This window comes from Loxodonta africana, chromosome 23 (assembly GCF_030014295.1).
Source record: "Loxodonta africana isolate mLoxAfr1 chromosome 23, mLoxAfr1.hap2, whole genome shotgun sequence".
Taxonomy (NCBI): domain Eukaryota; kingdom Metazoa; phylum Chordata; class Mammalia; order Proboscidea; family Elephantidae; genus Loxodonta; species Loxodonta africana.
Window position 1 is genome coordinate 73766115 of NC_087364.1, and position 20424 is coordinate 73786538.

At 44.1% G+C, this 20424-nt stretch overlaps 1 protein-coding gene across 1 annotated transcript in view; it reads left to right on the forward strand.

The window, feature by feature from the left end:
* Positions 1-4024: 4024 nt before the first annotated feature.
* The window catches only part of LEKR1 (leucine, glutamate and lysine rich 1), a 178627-nt gene continuing 162227 nt past the window's right edge, over positions 4025-20424 (forward strand). Inside the window, exons 1-2 of the mRNA XM_064275639.1 lie at positions 4025-4637; positions 10046-10133. Coding sequence (XP_064131709.1) covers positions 10086-10133 — 48 coding nt within the window. The 5' untranslated portion in view covers positions 4025-4637; positions 10046-10085. The remainder of the gene's footprint in view (positions 4638-10045; positions 10134-20424) is intronic.

Genomic DNA, 20424 nt, shown 5'->3' on the forward strand with positions numbered 1-20424 from the left:
GGGCCACACCCTTGGCCACTTCCATCATTTGGGTGAAAGAAAAGTAGGTAGGATCTGTGTTTGGAGGGGTTCTCAGTGAAATGGGACATTGTGTATGAAGCGCCTGACAAACAGAAAGAGCTCCATAAATGTTAGCTTTTTGTAAAAAATTCTGCACGTGCATTGGATAGAATCCAGAAATAACGGTGAAGGCTGTGGTTGCTCCCAACCTGAGAGGCCTGTTCAATTATTTTGTTCAAACTTCAAGGCGATGGGTTGTACTGTTTTAGTCATAGGAAGAAAATAAAGTTGGAGCTAAAGTTTATAATTTTGTCATGTTGACTTTGAACAATTCTGAGCTCACTTTGGAATTAGCAGTCATGGGTAGAGTTCCTGACATTTTTATCAGACTTTCAGACAAAGTGCCAATTCTCCCACAGGCTTTTCATGGAGGTGGGGGGGAAGGGTAGAAGAGGAGGAATAAAACCGCTGACCAGAATGAATGGGATGAATGACAACGCCCTGCTGGATAAACATCTTAGGTAAACTCATAACAGAAACAAAAGTACAGACTCTGTGTTCGCATAAACATCAACAATACAACACAGAGGTCTGCAGAGCAGGTAGAAAGCTCCAGTCTTAGAACCGCCACTTCACGGAGACTGCTCCAACAGCTAGAGAGCGTTTTCATTTAGGGGTCACTGAACCCCAGGGGAAAAAAAGAAGAATAACGGGTCACAGAAGAAGTTAAGAAAAACTTAATTTGGTTATTATTGGATTTTGTGTCTGTTTGAGAGTCACAGTCAAATGTGAAACTTAGCTGATTTAAAAATTAAGAACAGGATAACACAAAACTTTATTCAGTATGCCCAATTATGGGAATGTTTTAAATTATACTTCAGATCCAGTATGGCCAGGAATGGGCTGGGGAAAGAAATGGAAAAACGAGAAGGGTAAGAAGAGAAACCAGGAAAGGTAGGTAAAGGGAGAGACAGAGATCAACAGAGCCAAGAAAAAAAACAGACCAACACAGGAGAGACACTTCATGGCATCTTAAGGTTTTTAAAACCTGTTTTATAACACCCTGCCACAAGTCTTCATCTGGGCTGTAGGCTTCAGGAGTAACACTTCTTACTGTTACCCTTTGAAAAAGGCTATTCTTCACAACTCATTACCTTGAAATTCTTACTGGGTCTACTGTTGTCGAATAGAACTTTCTATGGTGATGAAAATGTCCTGTACCTGTGCTGTTCCGTACATAGCCACGTGTGACTATTGAGCACGTGAAATGTAGCCAGTGTAACAAAGGAACTGAATTTTTTGTTTTAATTTCAACTTACTTACAAAGACACATGAAGCTACCTTATCGGACAGCACAAGTCTAAACGGATGTTTATGATGAAAGGAAAATTGGTTTCAAGTGTAATTAATGTGCAGATGAATAGGCACAGAGATCAAACCACACAATGTTTCCTTATAACATACACCTTCTCCTCACTTAGCAACTATCTCGTTATCCGACATTTTGCATTTACGACAATAGTAAGAAATCTACTATCCAACTATTTTGCGCAGTAACATTTCTGGCAGTAACCCTTTCATGACTAGCAGGACATAGTGTGCCCACCTACATTATCTGCCTGTCAGGTTCAGAGGGATATATGTGTCCCACATGATATTTTTGTGGTCTAACAAAACAGGTGTTTTGTTAGACCTCTGTGGTCACATAACGCCTGTTTTCACCTACCAACCAACCTGGTCTTTGGAAGCTAACTACTACTAGTAATCATACTACTAAACTAGCCTCAGAACAGAATGATCTTGCTTCAGGTGAGCAATTCCTGTCCCAGATAAAGCAATAATGGCTCTGGATGAACGTACACGTGTGTGTGTGTGTGTGTGTGTGTGTGTTTACAAACCACCATTGTTACAAAATGAGAACCATCCTACCTACACTGTCCCTCAAAGGAACACGAGGAGAAATTGCTCTGAAAGCTCTTTGCACGTCTCATAAGCGTGCTGTACTCTGACCACTTGGTTGGTTGCCCTTTGCTCTCCCTAATCCTTTCTTCCATCCTCTCTTGCTTATCTGTCCCAGAGGAAAAAAGCAGCCCTCTCTGAGGGGGTAGAAACAGAAAAGCACTGGTAGGCATTGGGGCAAAAAGATCAATCAGGTTGAGTGTACTGGTACATCGACTCCTAAATTTTAGGTGCCCTAATTTTTTTTTTTTAGGGAGGCTTTTAAGAAGTGTTCTGCACTTCGCGTTGCCATTCCCCCTAATAAACAGCTATCAACAGGCAGTATGACTACTGTACCAGCGCTGCTCTGCTCCCTATCATCTGATCTCTAAATCTACAGGTTTTATGAATTTCCTTTAAATTTACTCAACCTTACTTCATTCAACAGTAACAAGTTTCCCAGCTAGTGAGTCGCTGATCTTTTTTGTTGTTGGAACAGCTGCACTTTTGGACTTTATGCAATCCTCAGACGGATCTGGACAACGAATGAGTCACCTGCTTATCATACCACAGGCTGCTCCTGCCTGGCTCAGTCACAGCGCATCACCCCATCCAGGTATGCAGTGCTTAGCCAGTAGTAGGTTATCACTGTTTGTTTTACAGATGAATATATTACTGAAGAAAAGAGTAACATGTAAGGGTACGCAGCCTGATACATATAAAGTGTCTACTCCGAGTCTCGAGTCTCAAGACACGTTTAAAAATAACACCTTCATCCTGATTGTTTTCAGACTAGATTTAAAATTTTACAAACGCCTACCCAGCTAATCTGCCTTGGCTGCAATGACAAAATTCCCCTTTACACCTGCGGCTCAAGCACAATTGCCTCCTGCGGAGTCCATGTCCCAGGAGCCCCGGTAGAGCAGCGGTTGAAGCGCTCGGCTGCTAACCGAAAGGCTGGTGGTTCGGACCCAGCCGCCCGCTCCCCGGGAGAAAGAATCTTCAAAGATTTACAGGCTTGGAAACCTCATGGGGAATTCTACCTGTCCTATAGGTCGCTATGGGTCCCAACTGACTCCACGACAGTGGGTTTCGTTTTGGATTTGGGGCCACGGGCGCCAGGCCGAGGAGGTGAGAGGCAGCTGCCCTGGCACCCAGCCCCGGCGGCGCCTCCCTCGGCTCCCCGCAGCGCTGGGGGCGTCTCCGCATTCTTGCAGCCCGCGTCACACCAGCCCTCGCCTCCCATCCCCACAGCAAGCCTTCCCGCTTCCGCGTCGGGGGCGGCGAGCCCCGTGACGTCAGCGCGTCCTGACGTCAGGCCGACGCGCCGCGCCGTCGCCCGGGAGACCGGGAACGCCGTGTCGCCCCCGGCGGAGTGGAAGACTAGGTGAGAGACAATGGCTTCCCTCAGCCCCCGGATGACCCCGTCCGTCCGCAGTTCCCGGGCCGAGGCGCGCCGCTCCCGCGGGCAGAGGCCGCAGCGTTGAGCCGCGGCGCCGGGCGGGCCTGGGGTCCCGGTCGCCGCCTCAGCCGCGCCCTACTCGGTCTGCGCAAGCCCCCCGGGCGCCCCAGTCCCGGGGAGCGCCCCACTCCCCCCTTCCCCCCAGTCCCGGGGGGCGCCCCACTCCCCCCAGGCCCCCCGCTCCCGGAGGGCGCCCCACTCCCCCCAGTCCCGGGGCGCGCCCCACTCCCCCTAGTCCCCCCGCTCCCGGGGGGGCGCCCCACTCCCCCCAGGCCCCCCAGTCCCGGGGGGCGCCCCGCTCCCCCCAGTCCCCCCGCTCCCGGGGGGCGCCCCACTCCCCCCAGGCCCCCCAGTCCCGGGGGGCGCCCCACTCCCCCCAGTCCCGGGGGGTGCCCCACTCCCCCCATGCCCCCCGCTCCCGGGGGGCGCCCCACTCCCCCCAGGCCCCCCAGTCCCGGGGGGCGCCCCACTCCCCCCAGTCCCGGGGGGTGCCCCACTCCCCCCAGTCCCCCCGCTCCCGGGGGTGCCCCACTCCCCCCACTCCCCCCAGCCCCGGGGGCGCCCCACTGCCCCCACTCCCCCCAGCCCCAACTCGCTCCCGCGCCTCCTCCTCCGCGCAGGTCCGCCGGGAGCCGGGGCAGAGGGACAGGCTCCCGGGGCGCCCCCGAGTTTTGCGTCCACTGGAGGAAAGGCCTGGCGCCCCTCGCCCTGACCTGCCCGTGCGGACGGCTCCGCCAGGGGCAGGGCTGTTTCCGGAAGGGCTGAGTGACCCGGCGTGACCCGGTGTGAGCGGGAAGCGGAAGTGGGCGCCGAGGAGGCTGTGCGGGCGTGACGTCCAGGGCGTCTCGTCAGCGGCGGGTTCGCCGAGGGCCACGGAGCTGCCGCCGCCGGCGGCCGCACGTCGCCCGGGGAGTGAAGCGGCCTGGTTGTGGTAGAGCACCCAGAGGAGTGTAAGGACGCGTCAGACAGGCTTCCTCGCGCCACGGGGAGGGGACCTTCCGTCAGCCCCCGCTCTTGAGAAGCCTAGTCTTTGTGACTCCGTTCTGTATTACTTCAATATGTATTAAAACAAACAAACAAAAACCCCACACACGTCGCAGTTGAGTCAGTTTCGACGCAGGGACCCTACGGGACAGTAGGACTGCCCCGTGAGGAGCCGCTGGTCCCTTGGAACTGCCGACGTTTGGTTAGCAGCTGTAGCTCTCAGCCTCTGTGCCACCAAGGCTCCAGTATGTATGTAAGTCTTTTAAAAGCCGAGACATGTTTTTTCCATGAGGGCTTGGGACCCATTTCTTTAAAATATAATCAAGGAATACATTGCCTTTGTCTCCTTGTTACCGGGGAGTGAAACGAGGCGCCTCGCTCCGAGCTCTGGCCGCCCTGTCACGCAGATAGGTAGGTAGTTCTCTGGTCAAGGGCAGTTAGCGCGATGGCACCTCTAGTTACCGCTTGAATTTAAGCTGAACTAGAAGGCACAGCAAACAGTACTGTCAAGTCCTCTTCATGAGGACAAGGTTCCCATTTATCTTAAGAACACGAATGCTATGGATTCTATTGCTTGGTTCTATAACAAGAGTGAGATTTTTTGTTTTTGTAAACTCGTCAACAGATTACCTGTGATGTGCATTGCGGTCTGGTTTAACGCTTATTCAGTAATAAAATTTTCTTTCTGCATTTGTGGAGAGGGTTTTCTGCGTTGGCAGGTGATTTTATTTTTAATTTTCCCTCAACAATCAGATCCTTCCAGTTTCTCCCTTTGGTGTGGTAAAGCCGCAGAGTTAGAGTAGATTCACAGATAATGCAGGCACTAAATAAAAATAGTTCCAGTGTTGCTTGGTTTATACTGTCACTCAGATGTATGTTCTCAAATAATTCTATGGGTGAAACTTTAGAAAGAGAATTAGTTGATAGTTTTAAGAAAGTTCTACTAGTAGAGATAAGATGGTACCATCTTATTTTATTGATGGTGAGTCCATTTTAAAATGGCAGAAGTTAGAATAATGAGCTTTCTGGACATTTATCATGTCACTGTGACAATCTGCCAAGCATCCTATTATTGTAATATACCTGGCTGTTTGGGCCTAAGTTGATATAATTAACCCCAGTTTTAACTTTACCAAAATACACACATACATTATTATGTTTTATGTAGGAAAACAGCCCATTAGTTATCTGTTTTAGTCAGCAAATCATTAAAACTAGGGGTGTTTGTACTAACACAGACAATGGAGAATACTCTTTTCTTGCAGTGGTTGCACAGTTTTAAAAATACCACCATTACAGGACTTTTTGCCAACTGCTGTTTCTGTGCCACCTCGTTACGTACGGCAGAGTTTGCCCTCTCTGATAGAGCACTGTGCTTGGGCCAGTCTCTCTTAAAATCCTGCCCTGATAAAATGTCAGGAAGCCTTGCCAGGCTAACTCCCCACCCCATCCCAAAGATAAGGCATCCTCCTTTCCTGAACCCCTTGATTGCTCCCTGTCTGTAACTCATGGCCCTCGGGCCTGCTTCCCTGCTATGGAACTGTACCTGTATCGTATTACTTCACTGCCCCTCACTATTTAGATGTACATGAACACCCCTCACTCATGAAACTGGACGGTCTGTTTTCTTTCCATGTTTGGGAAGGATTAAAAAACAACAACAAAAACCAAGGTGCTCCTGCATTCATCTTCTGTGGTTTTATGACAATAGGGATAGAGTTTTAATAGAAAATGAAGATCTATTGAAAGTAAAATCTCTGCATTACACTTATATTAACGCCCATCTTAGCTAAGATTGACACTTACTTTCTGATGCTTTGACGACTCTTCTCTTGTTTGTTGTCAGGTGCTGGCAAGTTGGTTCCAACTCATAGCGACCGTGTGTACAAAAGAAGAAACACTGTTTGGTTCTGTGCTGTCCTCACAGTTATTGCTGTGTTTGAGGCTATTGTTGCAGCCACCGTGTCCATCCATCTCACTGTCTTTTTTTCACTGACCCTCTACCAGGCATGATGTTTTTCTCCAGGGACTGGTCCCTCCTGATAACATGTCCAAAGTACGTGAGATGAAGTCTCGCTATCCTTGTTTCTAAGGAGTACTCAGGCCGTACTTCTTCCAAAACAGATTTGTTTGTTCTTCTGGCAGTCCATGATATATTCAATATTCTTCGCCAGTACCGTAATTCAAAGGCGTCAGTTCTTTGGTCTTCCTGATGCATTGTCCAGCTTTCGCATACATATGAGGTGATTGAAAATACCAAGACTTGGGTCAGATGTACCTTAGTCCTCTAAGTGACATTTTTGCTTTTAAGTACTTTAAACAAGTCTCTTGGCGATAGATTTGCCCAATGCAATGTGTTGTTTGATTTCTTGACTGCTGCTTCTGTGGCATTGATTGTGGATCCAAGTAAAATGAAATCCTTGAAAATGATCATCTTTTCTCCAGATATCATGATATCATTTATTGGTCCTGTTCTGAGAATTTCAGTTTTCTCTATATTGAGGAGTAATCCATGCTGAAGTCTATATTCTTTGATCTTCATCAGTAAGTGCTTCAAGTCCTCCTCTATTTCAGCAAGCAAGATTGTGTCATCTGCATATTAAACAAACAAAAAAACCCATTGCCATCAAGTCAATACCAACTAATAGCGACCCTATAGGACAGAGTAGCACTGCCCATAGAGTTTCCAAGGAGCACCTGGTGGATTCGAACTGCCAGCCTTTTGGTTAGCAGCTGTGGCTCCTAAGTATTATGCCACCAGGGTTTCCATCGGCACATTACAGGTTGTAAATGAGTCTTCCTCTAATCCTGATGCCACAGTCTTCATACAGTCTGGCTTCTCAGATTATTTGTGCAGCATACAGGTTGAATAGGTATGGTGAAAGGATACAACCCTGATGCACAGCTTTCCTGGCTTTAAATCATGCAATATCTCCTTGTTCTGTTTGGACAACTGCCTCTTGATCTGTGTACAGGTTCCTGATAAGCACAATTAAGTGTTCTGGAATTCCTATGCCTTGCAACATTATCCATAATTTGTTATGATCCACACAGCCGAATGCCTTTGCATAGTTAATAAAACACAGGTAAACATTTTTCTGGTATTCTCTACTTTCATCCAAGATCCGTTTGACATCTGCAGTGATATCCCTTGTTCTGCATCCTCTTCTGAATCCAGCTTGAATTTCTGGCAGTTTCCTGTCGATGTAAATGATCTTCAGCAAAATTTTACTTCTGCGTGATATTAATGACATTGATAATTTCCACATTTGGTTGGGTCACCTTTCTTCGGAATGACACAAATATGAATTTCTTCGGTAGGTTGGCCAGGTAGCTATCTTCCAAACTTCTTGGCATAGACAAGTGAGCACTACCTGTGTTGCATTCGTTTGTTGAAACATCTCAATTGGTATTCTGTTGATTCCTGGAGTCCTGTTTTTCACTGTGCAGCTTAGACTTCTTCCTTCAATACCATCAGTTCTTGATCACATGCTACCTGCTGAAATGGTTGAAGATTGACCAGTTTTTTTTGGCGCAGTGACTTTGTGTATTCCTTCTATCTGGTTTTGATTTTTCCTGTGTCGTTTAATATTTTGCCCATAGAATCCTTCAGTATTGCAACTCTGAGGCTTGAATTTTTTCTTCAGTTTTTCTCAGCTTGAGAAATGCCGAGCGTGTTCTTCCCTTTGGCTTTCTATCTCCAGGTTTTCGCACATGTCATTATGATACTTTGTCTTCTCCAGCTGCCCTCTGAAATCTTCTGTTCAGCTGTTTTACTTCATCATTTTTTTCTTTGCTTTAGGGACTCGATGTACAAGTGCAAGTTTCAGAGTCTTTTCTGACATCCATTTTGGTCTTTTCTTTCTTTCCTGTGTTTTTAATGACCCTTTACTTTCTTTGTGTATGATGTCCCTGATGTCATCCCACAACCCATCTGGTCTTTGGTCGTTAGTGTTTAATGCATCAAATCTGTACTTGAGATGGTCTCTAAATTCAGGTGGAATATACTCAAGGTCATAGTTTGGCTCTTGTGGACTTGTTTTAGTTTTCTTCAACTTCAACTTGAACTTGCACATGAGCAATTGATGGTCTGTTCCGCAGTCAGCTGCTGGCCATGTTCTGACTAACGCTATTGAGCTTCTCCATCGTCTCTTTCCACAGATGTAGTCGATTTGATCCTGTGTATTCCATCTGGCGAGGTCCATGTAGTTGAGTTTATGTTATTGAAAAAAACGTATTTGCAATGAATAGGTTGTTGGTCAAGCAAAACTCTGTCATGTGATCCCGATGTCGTTTCCAACACCAAGACCATATTTTCCAACTACCAACCCTTCTTTGTTTCCAACTTTCACATTCCGATCACCAGTAATTATCAATGCATCTTGATTGTATGTTTGATCAATTTCATACTGCAGAAATTGGTAAAAATCTTCAGTTTCTTCATTTTTGGCGTTCATGGTTGGTATGTAAATTTGACTTCCTCGTAGGCATGGATATTATCCTGTCACTGACAGCGTGAAACTTCAGGATAGATCTTGAAATGATCTGACAGCGAATGTGACACCATTCCTCTTCAATCTTTCAGTCCCGGCATAGTAGGCCATATGATTGTCCGATTCAAAATAGTCAATACCAATTCATTTCAGCTCACTAATTCCCAGCTATCGGTGTTTATGCGTACCATTTCATTTTTGATGACTTCCAGTTTTCCTAGATTCATACTTCGTACATTCCACAGTCCTATTATTAATGGATGTTGGCAGCTGTTGTCATTTTGAGTCATGCCACATCAGGAAATGAAGCATGACTCTATCCACATCATTAAGGTTGACTCTAGTTTGAAGTGGCAGCTCTTCCCCAGTCGTATTTTGAGTGCCTTCCAACCCGAGGGGCTAACCTGCCAGCACTATATCAGACAGTGTTTCGCTGCTATTCATCAGGCTTTCACTGGCTGGTTTTTTAAGAAGTGGATTGCCAGGCCCTTCTTCCTAGTCTGTCCTAGTCTGAAAGCTGTGCTGAAACCTGTCCACCATGGGTGACTCTGCTGGTATTTGAAACACTGGTACCATAGCTTCCAGCTTCACAGCAGCATACAAACCACCACAGTACAACAAACTGACGGATGAGTGGCGGTCCCCTGTTCAGTACCTGCATGTCATATTTAATCTGGTTAGTTTAAATGTTTTTTTTTGCACTTCATCATTTCAACCAGATTCATGCCACAACTGTTTCTCTTATCATCAGCTGAGTTAAAATGCTAGATTTAGTTTTTTTCTAACAACATTTGGGGGGAGGGGGGGACTTTTTGCACTGAAATAAATGAGTCTATTTAAAATGTGAAAGTGATTCTTATTGTATATTTGCAAAACAAAAAATGAGTGGTAAGCCGCCAAGGAAATTCCTACTGGATGATGCCTTTTAAAGAAAGAAAATCTCAGTGGTAACTCAGCAGTCAGTCTCCCTGGTTCTGCCCTGTCCTGTGGCCCTCCTGGCTAACTGAGAAGCCCCCAGCTGTACCTTCTGACTCAATGCTGGTGAAACATCTGTTGGAGCAGTTACCACCGATTCATTCCACATGCTCCCAAGAACTGACAAATGATCTCTTAATTTGAATTTTCCTCTCATTAATTAAATTCTGACTCTTGCCATCAATGTTTTTAGATTATTTTACGTCAGAGCTCTCAGTAAATTTTGGGAAACTATGGATCGTCACGTTCCCATGCATGCTCTACCTGAGGAGATCCAAAAGGTATGACGTCATACTGTGCTATTAGGGCGTAACATCTGGTATACCTTAGCAGCTAGAGAATTCTAAAACCTAGGAGAATGAGTTCAGAGGTTTCAAGATTATTTCAGTCCTGGGATCTGTAATGAACTGGTGGAGGTGGGAAGAAATAGTCATAATGGGCAGGATCGTAGAATTCATTTCAGTCAAAACTGTTTGTTCCTGTGAAAGAAGACAGGTACATAATTCCAGCCCAGTAGTAGTTGTCCAGATGTTGGCAGAGCCCTTGTGAAAAGAAGGCTCCAGGAATGTCCATATTTGTAACTTTTTATGATGCTAGATTTTTAGGTTTCTCCACATGAGGGTCTATTTCAGTTTCACCTGTGTTAATTCTCACCATCGACTATGTGCCAAAGAAGACCTGGTGGTGCATTAGTTAAGTGCTCAGCTACTAACTGAAGAGAGGTCGGCAGTTCGAATCTACCAGCCGCTGTGCGGGAGAAAGATGTGGCAGTCTGCCTCTGTAAGGATCTGCAGCCTTGGAAACCTTGTGGGGCAGTTCCATCCTGTCCTGCAGGTTTCTGTGAGTCGGAATCGACTTGACAAGAGTGGGTTTGATTTTTTTTTTTTGGTTTACCGTGTGCCAGGCACAGTTTGAAGACCTTTCATACGTTATCAGGAAACCCTGGTGGCGTAGTGGTTAAGTGCTATGGCTCCTCACCAAAAGGTCTGCAGTTTGAATCCACCAGGTGCTCCCTGGAAACTCTATGGGTGGTTCTACGCTGTCCTGTAGGGTCGCTGTGAGTCAGAATTGACTTGATGGCAACGGGTTTTTTGGTTTTTTTTTTTTAAATACGTTATCAACTGATGTATTCTGGTTAGTCAACAGTTCTCCACATTTATTTACTACTGTCTTTTTGCCAGTTCACATCTGCCCTCAGGCAAAAACATTTCTCCCAGCTTTAGTGTGACAGTCCATCTGTTTTTAAAGTATAACTAAAAAAAAATACCTCTTTGGAAATGATTGGCTTAAATTGTGAGTTAAAACCTTAAACCTTAGGTATCATTACTCATTCAGTTTTTTTCAGTAAATCTACAGCCAACTCTTAATTAACCACCAACCCATTACTTTTTAATTAAAAATCGTAGTCAGCTCTCAGGTACGCTTTTATTCTCTGTGCCTGTTGCTTTGATCTGCCTGCTAGCAGTGATAACGCCATTGATTTAGCCTGATGGTTACTGTTAGTGCCTGTCCTTCCGATTTATGTAAACTGCAGCCTAGCAGGAACTGGACAGGAAGTCCAGTTACAGAAAAGAACTTGTAAACCATTGCATCCAAATTGCTTCAGCTTTTGAGTTAGGCCATAAGATAATAAGCACAGAGAGAGCTCAGTTATGCTTGTGCTCAGCAGAGAAAAGATGCCGACTGTGTTTGAAGACATGAACTGTCCTTCCTTTCTCCCTCACCTGAGTGTCTTCTGCTTACTAGGCTAGGCGTGGTAGAGTTTAAAAGAAACAAAACAAAACCTACCAGCAACAATACTGGCACTTCAGATACTAATCATCTCACAGGAGGAGGATATATAATCACATAAGAAAATAACTATAAGGCAGTGTATGGTTTTAGTGCCATGTAAGTTGTATAGATCGTGTCTGCTGAGAGAACAGAGAAGGTGGGGAGAGGAACCCCAGAGTACTGGGATGGTCAAGGGGTGCTCCGCACAGGTGGAACTAGAGTTGACCTTAGAAGGCTGAGTGTTCCATAGACACACGGGATAGGGTGCCCTAGGCCAAAACAACAGAAGCTTCGCAGTGGGAATAAGCCGGTCACGTTAGAGGATGTTTAACAAATTAGAATGTTTTGAATACATAAAAAAATTTATTTTGATAAGATTTTTATGAGTGTCTTCCTCCTGCTCACAGTTCTTTTTAAGTAAATTGTTTAAAAAATGCAAAAAAACCCAAGCATTTTATAAATCTACAGTTGTATCTCAAAGCAGGAATGGCAGCTGTCCAGATGGTGCAGGAGAAGTAGGGACACGAGGGGAAGCTGAGCAGACCAAGGCCTGGGACACGTATTCTGGTCGTAACCCTTGTCCTACTGAGCATCTAGGACGTAAAGATCGTGGAGCTCTGTCTTCTGTACTTGTTAAAACTTACCTCCTGATCCCAGATTTTCAGTATTCCAGACCTTTTCGTACAAGTATTTACTGAGTGCCTGTTATGTGCCAAACACTGGCCTGGTTGCCTGATCATAAAGCAGCCGAATGTGTGCATGCGTCCCTAAGTCTGTGAAAGCACAGTCTGTAAGAAGGAGTCAGCTGTTTGCTTTCCCATAGCTTCTTACTTGTGCTTGATTTATCTAGTTTGTCTGAAGTTTAACTTACTTAATTGCCTGGTGATCATCAGGCAGTCACTGGATACTGAATGGACGAGTGTATCTCTTTATTCAGCTTGCATATGTCGTTCTCTATAGAATCACGTTAGATAGGTAGCTTGTAGTGATAACAGGAAGAGTTGAGATTAGAACCACTTTATTTTTAAGATGAAAAGAAAGATCTTTTTCATAATGGCTTGGAAACTGTACTCCATTTCTTAAAAAAGGATTTGAGATGGTCAGACTGGTGTATAGTGATGAAGAGGTCTTTCAAAGGTTTCTTTTTTCTTGTTCTTCTGTTAACTTTTCGTGTTGGTTTTGCATGCTCATTTCTCTTACTTAGGAAGCCCCTGCTGTGTTTTATTTATTCATTTGTTTCTCTGTAGATAGGCGAGGAGGTTAGTATAGAATTAAGGGAAGAGAAGATGATGCGAACCTTTCTTATTTATTTTTGCTATATGGTATGGAAATAGGATGGTTGCTAAACGAGAGTGTGAAAATGCCTGTCCTCTACTATTTTTTTTTTCTACTGTTAAGAGCAAAATGAGCCGTAGTAGTAAAAGGGGAGTGGCAAGAACGCAGTACAGATGGTGGAGGAGTTGGCCACTAAAGAGAAGGGGTGGAGACTGAGGAGAGAACCTCCTGTAGAGAACCCACCGCCTGATTAGAATGCTGAGGTTGTTAAAGCATCTCCCGGCCTTGTCTTCTCCGGGAACCTTAGGGAGGAAGGAATAAGTTCATCTTCTCACTCCCATTCCTTGGTCTTTTTGCTTTTCGTCTAATTTCTGACTGAGCATAGAGCAGAATTCCAACAAAATTCCATCTTCCTAAGTGGCAAAAAATGTAATACAGGCCTGTCTTAGTTACCTAGTGCTGCCGTAACAGAAATACCACGAGTGGATGGCTTTAACAAAGAGAAATTTATTCTCTCACAGCCTAGGAGGCCAGAAGTCTGAAATCGGGGCACCAGCTCCAGGGGAAGGCTTTCTCTTTTTGTCGGCTCTGGGGGAAGCTCCCTGGTTGAAGAGCTTCTCAGCGCAGGGACCCCAAGTCCAAAGGATGCGCTATTCTCCTTGCTCTTGTTTCTTGGTGGTGTGAGGTCCGCCTGACTCTGTGCTCGCTCTTCCTATTATATCTTGGAAGAGATTGACCTAAGACACAGCCTAATCCTGTAGATTGTGCCCTGCCTCATGAACATAACTGCCTCTAATCCTGTCTCATTAACATCATAGAGGTAAGTTTTACAACGCCATCAGATGACAAAATGGTGGACAATCACACAATACTGGGAATCATGGCCTAGCCAAGTTTGACACACATATTTTGGGGGACACAATTCAATCCACGACAAGGCCCATGGGCTGGACAGCAAGACCACGCTTGTCACCTTATCTACTGTTTGACTCTACAGTTTACTTCTGTGTGTACTTAGACCCCATCCCTAAATCTGCTCTCTGGCTAGGCCTGAGCTGGCTCCTACCTAACCAGCACTGCTGTTGGAATTTTCACCCAGCATTCCCAAAGCAGAATGCACGTGAATTATAGTACACTTCAGTGTTTAAGATCTTATTGCCACAGCAGTAAAACTGAAGCATCATTTATAGATCTGCAAAGTAGTAATTCTGTCTCTCTTTCCCTCAGGTATGTCAATCCATTTGAGAGACGTACAGACCCCTCTTTGTATAAGAAAGCAGTGAACAGCCTTCCCTTTGCTGTGTCTACTAGAGGACATGTGCAGAACGCAAAACAACAGTAACACACTAGTGGAAAAATTAGTTATTTTGCAAAAGCCCAACTGACCTCTTGTTTTTTAAAAAGTGACAAAATGAATACTTGTAATAGAATTTTAGCTCTAGGAGGTCTTTATTCCCCAGGACACAAAGTAAAATAAAGAGACTGAAGTTGTTTATTTTGCAAATCAGAAGTGGCAGGGCAAGAGCTGAAGAGCACACTGTTCCTTTTGGGATAACAGTCCCTTTCCCCAGCAGTAACAGCTCATTTTGGCCTGTTTCAGTGAAGTGATTTTAGTACTTTGGAACTTTGAAGTTTATTCAGAATAACAGGTTTATATTTCCAAGCACAGATTGTCATTGCCAGAAAAAAATAAACTTAATTTTCCAGGTCATTTTGGGCCACTGTGGCTGGGGTCAGATTTTGCACTGAGTTAAAGCAGAGGAAAAGGGAAAAGAAAATGGCCATAGAAATGTGAGAGCTAACCCCCTCCCCCGGGAAAGTAGGGATATGAGTGTGTCTGCATGTAGGAGGGTGTGTGGTGTGTTATTTAGCAATTGCAGTTTTAAAACCTAATAAAAGAAATAGGGAGCCATGTGATTTTTGGAGAGACCATTCACTTAAGATTGTGATCCAAGGTAGTTTATTAGGAAAGACAGTTCTTTCAAAATATTACTATGAGTCATGAAAAATCTGCATTTGTCAATGTGTAGTTAGAAAGGCTTTTGCTGGCTGGCCATAGAGGGTCACAGAGTCTACTAAGATGAGGTTTCCTGGTGGAAAAACAGGTATTGGAGGAGATATAATTTAGAAGCATATTTAAATAGCCATAGGTATGTCATGTATAATGAATTCAGCATTTCTTGAAATTGCTCAATAAAATATTTTTTTTTATTTTCTTATTATACTTTAGGTGAAGGTTTAGCTTCTCATTAAACAATTAGTACACATATTGTTTTGTGACATTGGTTACCAACCCCACAACTTGTCAGCATTCTCCCTTCTGGACCTTGAGTACCCTATTACCAGCTTTCTTGTTCCTTCCTGCCTTCTAGTCCTTGTCCCTGGGCTGCTGTGCCCCTTTAGTCTCATTTTGTTTTATGGGCCTGTGTAAACTTTGGCTGCAGGGTGAACCTCAGGAGTGACTTCATTACTGGGCTAAAAGAGTGTCCAGGGGCTATACTCTTGGGGTTTCTCCAGTCTCTGTCAGGCCAGTAAGTCTAGTCTTTTTTTTTAAGAGTTAGAATTTTGATCTACATTTTCCTCCACCTCTGTCTAGGACCCTCCATCGTGATCCCTATCAGAGCAGTCGGTGGTAGCTGGGTACCGTCTGGTTGTGCTAGACTCAATCTCGTGGAGGCTGTGGTAGTTGTGGTCCATTAGTCCTTTGGACTAATCTTTCTCTTGTGTCTTTGGTTTTCTTCTTTCTCCCTTGCTCCCGGCAGGATGAGACCAGTGGAGCATCTTAGATGGCCGCCCACAAGCTTTTAAGACCCTAGACACTACTCACCAAAGTAGAATGTAGAATATTTTTTTTTATAAACTATGTTATGGTTAAAAAAAAAAAAAAATTTTTTTATGGCAGTTGAGCTAGATGTTCCCCAAGACCATGGTCCCCACAGCCCTCAGCCCAGTAATTTGGTCCCTCAGGGAGTTTGGATGTGTCTATGGAACTTCCATGACCTTGCCTTGGACAAGTTGTGCTGGCTTCCCCAGTATTGTGTACTGTCTTACCCTTCACCAAAGTAACCACTTAATCTGTTGTCTTCAATAAAATGTCTTTATGAATCAATGCTTGGTATTTCAGTCCTACATTATTTTTACTTTTATTGTTTTTTTAAAAATTTTATTTTTAGATATTGTAGATTCATATGCAGTTGTAAGAAATTACACCAAGAGATCCCATGTACCCTTTCCCCAGCTTCCTCCAGTGGTAACCTCTGGCAAAACTCTAGTATAGTGTCAGAACCTGGATATTAGCATTGATACAGTCAAGTTACATAACAGTTCCATTACAACAAGGATTCCCCCCACGTCGCCCATTTATAGGCATGCCCACCTCCCCCACCCCCAATCCATGACCTCTAATCAAACCAAACCAAACCCGTTGCTGTCGGAGTGATTCTGATTCATAGCGACCCTATAGGACAGACCATTAATCTGGGCTCCATTTCAATAATTTTCTCGTTTCATATATTCTCCATACTAAATGGAAACATATAGTAAGTATGTAGCCTTTTTGGATTAGTTTTTTACTCAGCATAATTTTCTGGAGATTCATCCAGGTTGCTGGCTGTACCAATAGTCCATTCTTTTTTATTGCCGAGTAATACTTCATGGTATGAATGTACCACAGTTTGCTTAACCATTTAATGTTTGAAAGACTTCTGGGCTTTTCCAGGTTTTTGCTATTACAAACAAAGCTGCTGTGAACGTTTGTGGACAGGTTTTTGTTTGAATGTAAATTTTCGTTTCCCTGGGATAAATGCCCAAGAATGCAGTTGCTGGGTCATATGTTTTTGTTTTCAATACGCTGCCGAACTCTTTTCCTGAGTAGCTGTACCATTTTATGTTCCCACCGACCCTGTATGAATGATTTTTTCCGCATTCTCACCAGCATTTGATGATGTCGCTACTTTTTATTTTAGCTGTTCTGATAGATGTGAAGCAATATCTCCTTGTAGTTTGAATTTGGATTTCCCTAATGGCTAATGGGAAACCCCGGTGGTGTAGTGATTAAGAACTATGGCTGCTAATCAAAAGGTCTCCGTTTGAATCTACCAGGTGCTCCTTGGAACCTGTATGGGGCAGTTCTACTCTGTCCTATAGGGTCGCTTCGAGTCAGAATCGACTGGATGGCAACAAGTTTGATTTTTTTTGGGTCTAATGGCTAATGATGTTGAATATTTTTTCATGTGCTTATTTTGCCATCTGTATTCTTTTAGGTGAAATGACTCTTCATGTCTTTTACCCATGTTCTAATTGGATTTTTTTTTTTTCCCTGTTGGATTTTGAGCCTTGTTTATAAAATCTGGATACTAGTTGTTGGTGAAAGATGTGGTTTTTAAAAAATCTTCCCGTTTGTAGCTTGCTTTTTATCCTCTTCCCAGGGATATTTTGCAGGGCAGAAGTTTTAGTTTTGATGAAATCTAGCTTATCAATATTTCCACTTGTGAATTATGCTTTTGATATTGGAAATTCTTTACCTAGTTTAAATCCCAAAGATTTTCTCCTGAGTTGTCTTTCTGTAAGCATATTTTTACATTTTACATTTGAGTCCGTGATATATCTTCAGTTAATTTTTGTATAAGGTGTGAGGTTTAGATTGAAGTTCTTTTTTTCTTTTTGCCTATGGATGCTCATCTGCTCTAGTAGCATTTATTGAAAAGTCTATCTTTCCTTCACTAAATTGCTTTTGCACTTTTGTCAAAAATCAATTGGGCGTATTTATACAAGTCTGTTTCTGGGTTTTCTATAATGTTCCTTTGGTCTGTGTATCTGTCCTTTCACTAGTACCACATAGTCTTGTTTACTGTAGCTATGTAGTATGTTTTGTGTAAAAACGGCTTGGGGCAGTGTCTGACCTCCTCCAGCCCCACAAGGGGAAAGGAGAACCAAGATCAACAGCACAAGGCTGACTCCCATGAGGTGGAAGCCAGACAAGCCGCCTCTCTCCACCACCTTTACTAATTCTGACGCCAACCATCCCTCGCACAGCAGAGCACTCTCTACTTCTTTGCTGGGTTCAATAATTCATTGCAGTGGCCACAGAGAACTCACAGACCATACTCAGGATTATGGGGTTTGTTAGGGAAGTAACAGTGACAATTCAGGCTCAGGAACACTCAGCATGCAGTTTTGCCCTCAGGACAGCCTGTGCCCAGCTGTGCTCGCAGGCACACCTCTCCCTGGCCCTGGGCCTCGGCCCAAAGGCACTCAGCCTTCTCCATGGGCGGGGAAGCCCACCACGCCATCTCCCAGCTGTGCTCGCAGGCACACCTCTCCCTGGCCCTCGGCCTCGGCCCAAAGGCACTCAGCTTTCTCTCTCCGTGGGCCGGGAAGCCCACCACGCCATCTCCCAGCTGTGCTCGCAGGCACACCTCTCCCTGGCCCTGGGCCTCGGCCCAAAGGCACTCAGCTTTCTCTCTCCGTGGGCCGGGAAGCCCACCACGCCATCTCCCAGCTGTGCTTGCGGGCACACCTCTCCCTGGCCCTGGGCCTCGGCCCAAAGACACTAAGCTTTCTCTCTCTGTGGGCCGGGAAGTCCACCACGCCATCTCCCTGCTGCTAGGTCTCTGCAGCTGGACCTCTCCTGCTCCTCTCTCCTTCCTTGGTGGTGGTGGGCTCCTCCCATCCGCTCTGGAATTGACTGTCTTTTAAGGCAAAACTGACCAATCCCCTTGGATTACCCTATCACAGGGTCCTGCCCAATCAACTGGGTGGGAGTTACAAGACCGTGGCTAGAAAGGCCACACAACAGTGATCAATCAGGAATCAGCCGCACTGTATCTTGAAATCGAGTACATTCTCCTCACTTTATTCTTCTTTTTCAAGATTTGTTTTGGCTATTTCAGTTCCTTTGCGTTTCCATATAAAATTTAGAATAAACTTGTTTAGGACTATAAAACATCTTGCTGGGATTTTGGTAGGAATTGCATTAAACCTGTATATCATTTTGGAGAAAATTAATATCTTTACTATGGTGAAGCTTCGAACCCATGAGCACAGTGTGTCTCTCCATTTATTTAGATCTTCTTTGATTTTTGTTTTTTCATTAGCACTTTGTAGTTTTCAACACACAAGTCCTGGAATTGTTTTTCTAGATTTATATGTAAGTATCTCATTTTTGGGAGCCATTTTAAGTAAGTGATTTTGTGTTTTTCACTTCAGTGCCCATGTGTTTGTTGTGATATATACAGGTGCATTTTTTTTTTTTTTGTATGTTTATCTTGAATCATGCAACCTTACTGAACTTATTAGTTCTGTGAGTTTTACTATAGATTTATCGGGGTTTTCTATGTAGGCGATCATATCGTCTCAAATAGTGACATTTCTTTCTGATATGTATGCCTTTCCTTGTCCATTGCTCTGGCTAGGCCATCTTTCACTATGTTGAATAAGAGCAATGAGGGTGCAATCCTTGCCTTGTTTCCAGTCTCAGGGGAAAAGCATTTAGTAGTCACCATTAACTATAATGTCCCTGTAGGGTTTTTTATAGATCGCTTTACCAAATGGATTTTTAAATTGGTAGTGCAGCAGGTTGGCTTGTTAGTAACGAAGGATCCTGATGACCTCATTAAATGATAACGTGGTCATGTGACTAATGGATAGGTGGATCCATTGTCCAGTGTCAAAGTTTTTCCTCCCAGCAGGAATGAAACTTACTAGATACTCGCTTTTTTGATTGAGCACATGTTTTTAAATGCAAAGCCTTCTTAGAAGGGTTAACATTTTGTACTGCTGTCATTCTTACTTTTGTGGAATAGTTTATTCTTTTTTTCTTCTCCAAGCCCAGAACACTTGCAAAAAAAACCCAAGAAAGCAAATCCATTGCCGTCGAGTCAATTCTGACTCATAGCTACCCTATAGGACAGAGTGGAACTGCCCCATCGAGTTTCCAAGGAGCGGCTGGTGGATTCAAACTGCTGACCTTTTGGTTAGCAGCCATAGCACTTAGCCACTACGCCACCAGGGTTTCCAGAACACACGTGATGGATGGGGAAAAAAAGGAGAAACCGTTCTGGAGTCACGAATGCCTCAGTTGGCCAGCAGGATGTTACTGAGTGCCTTTCTTTTTGAAGCACAGACGGGAGCTTGACAAGGATCTGAAGCCTAATTTAATCTCTCAGAAGTTCTGTGTTATTTGTATATTAAATAACTGCAATTTTGAAAGTACATTTTTCTGAGTTCGTCTTATAATTTATTTTCAAACGGATCTGCATTTGTTTAATGTACTGCCTTCTCCAAAGTCCATCTTGTAGAAAACAAAAACATCTGCTAACGATAGCCTTTTTGTCAAGTATAACAGCATGTCATTATTTTACGTACAAAATGGGGAAATGATATAACACCAAGTTATAAGAATGAAGCACAAATTATATTTCACATAAAAAAAGATCAGTTTTACTTCAATTGGGAACATAATTACAGTATTTCATATCATCTCGAGTTTCACAGAAACGTCCTAAATAATTAGCCCATAGAGAA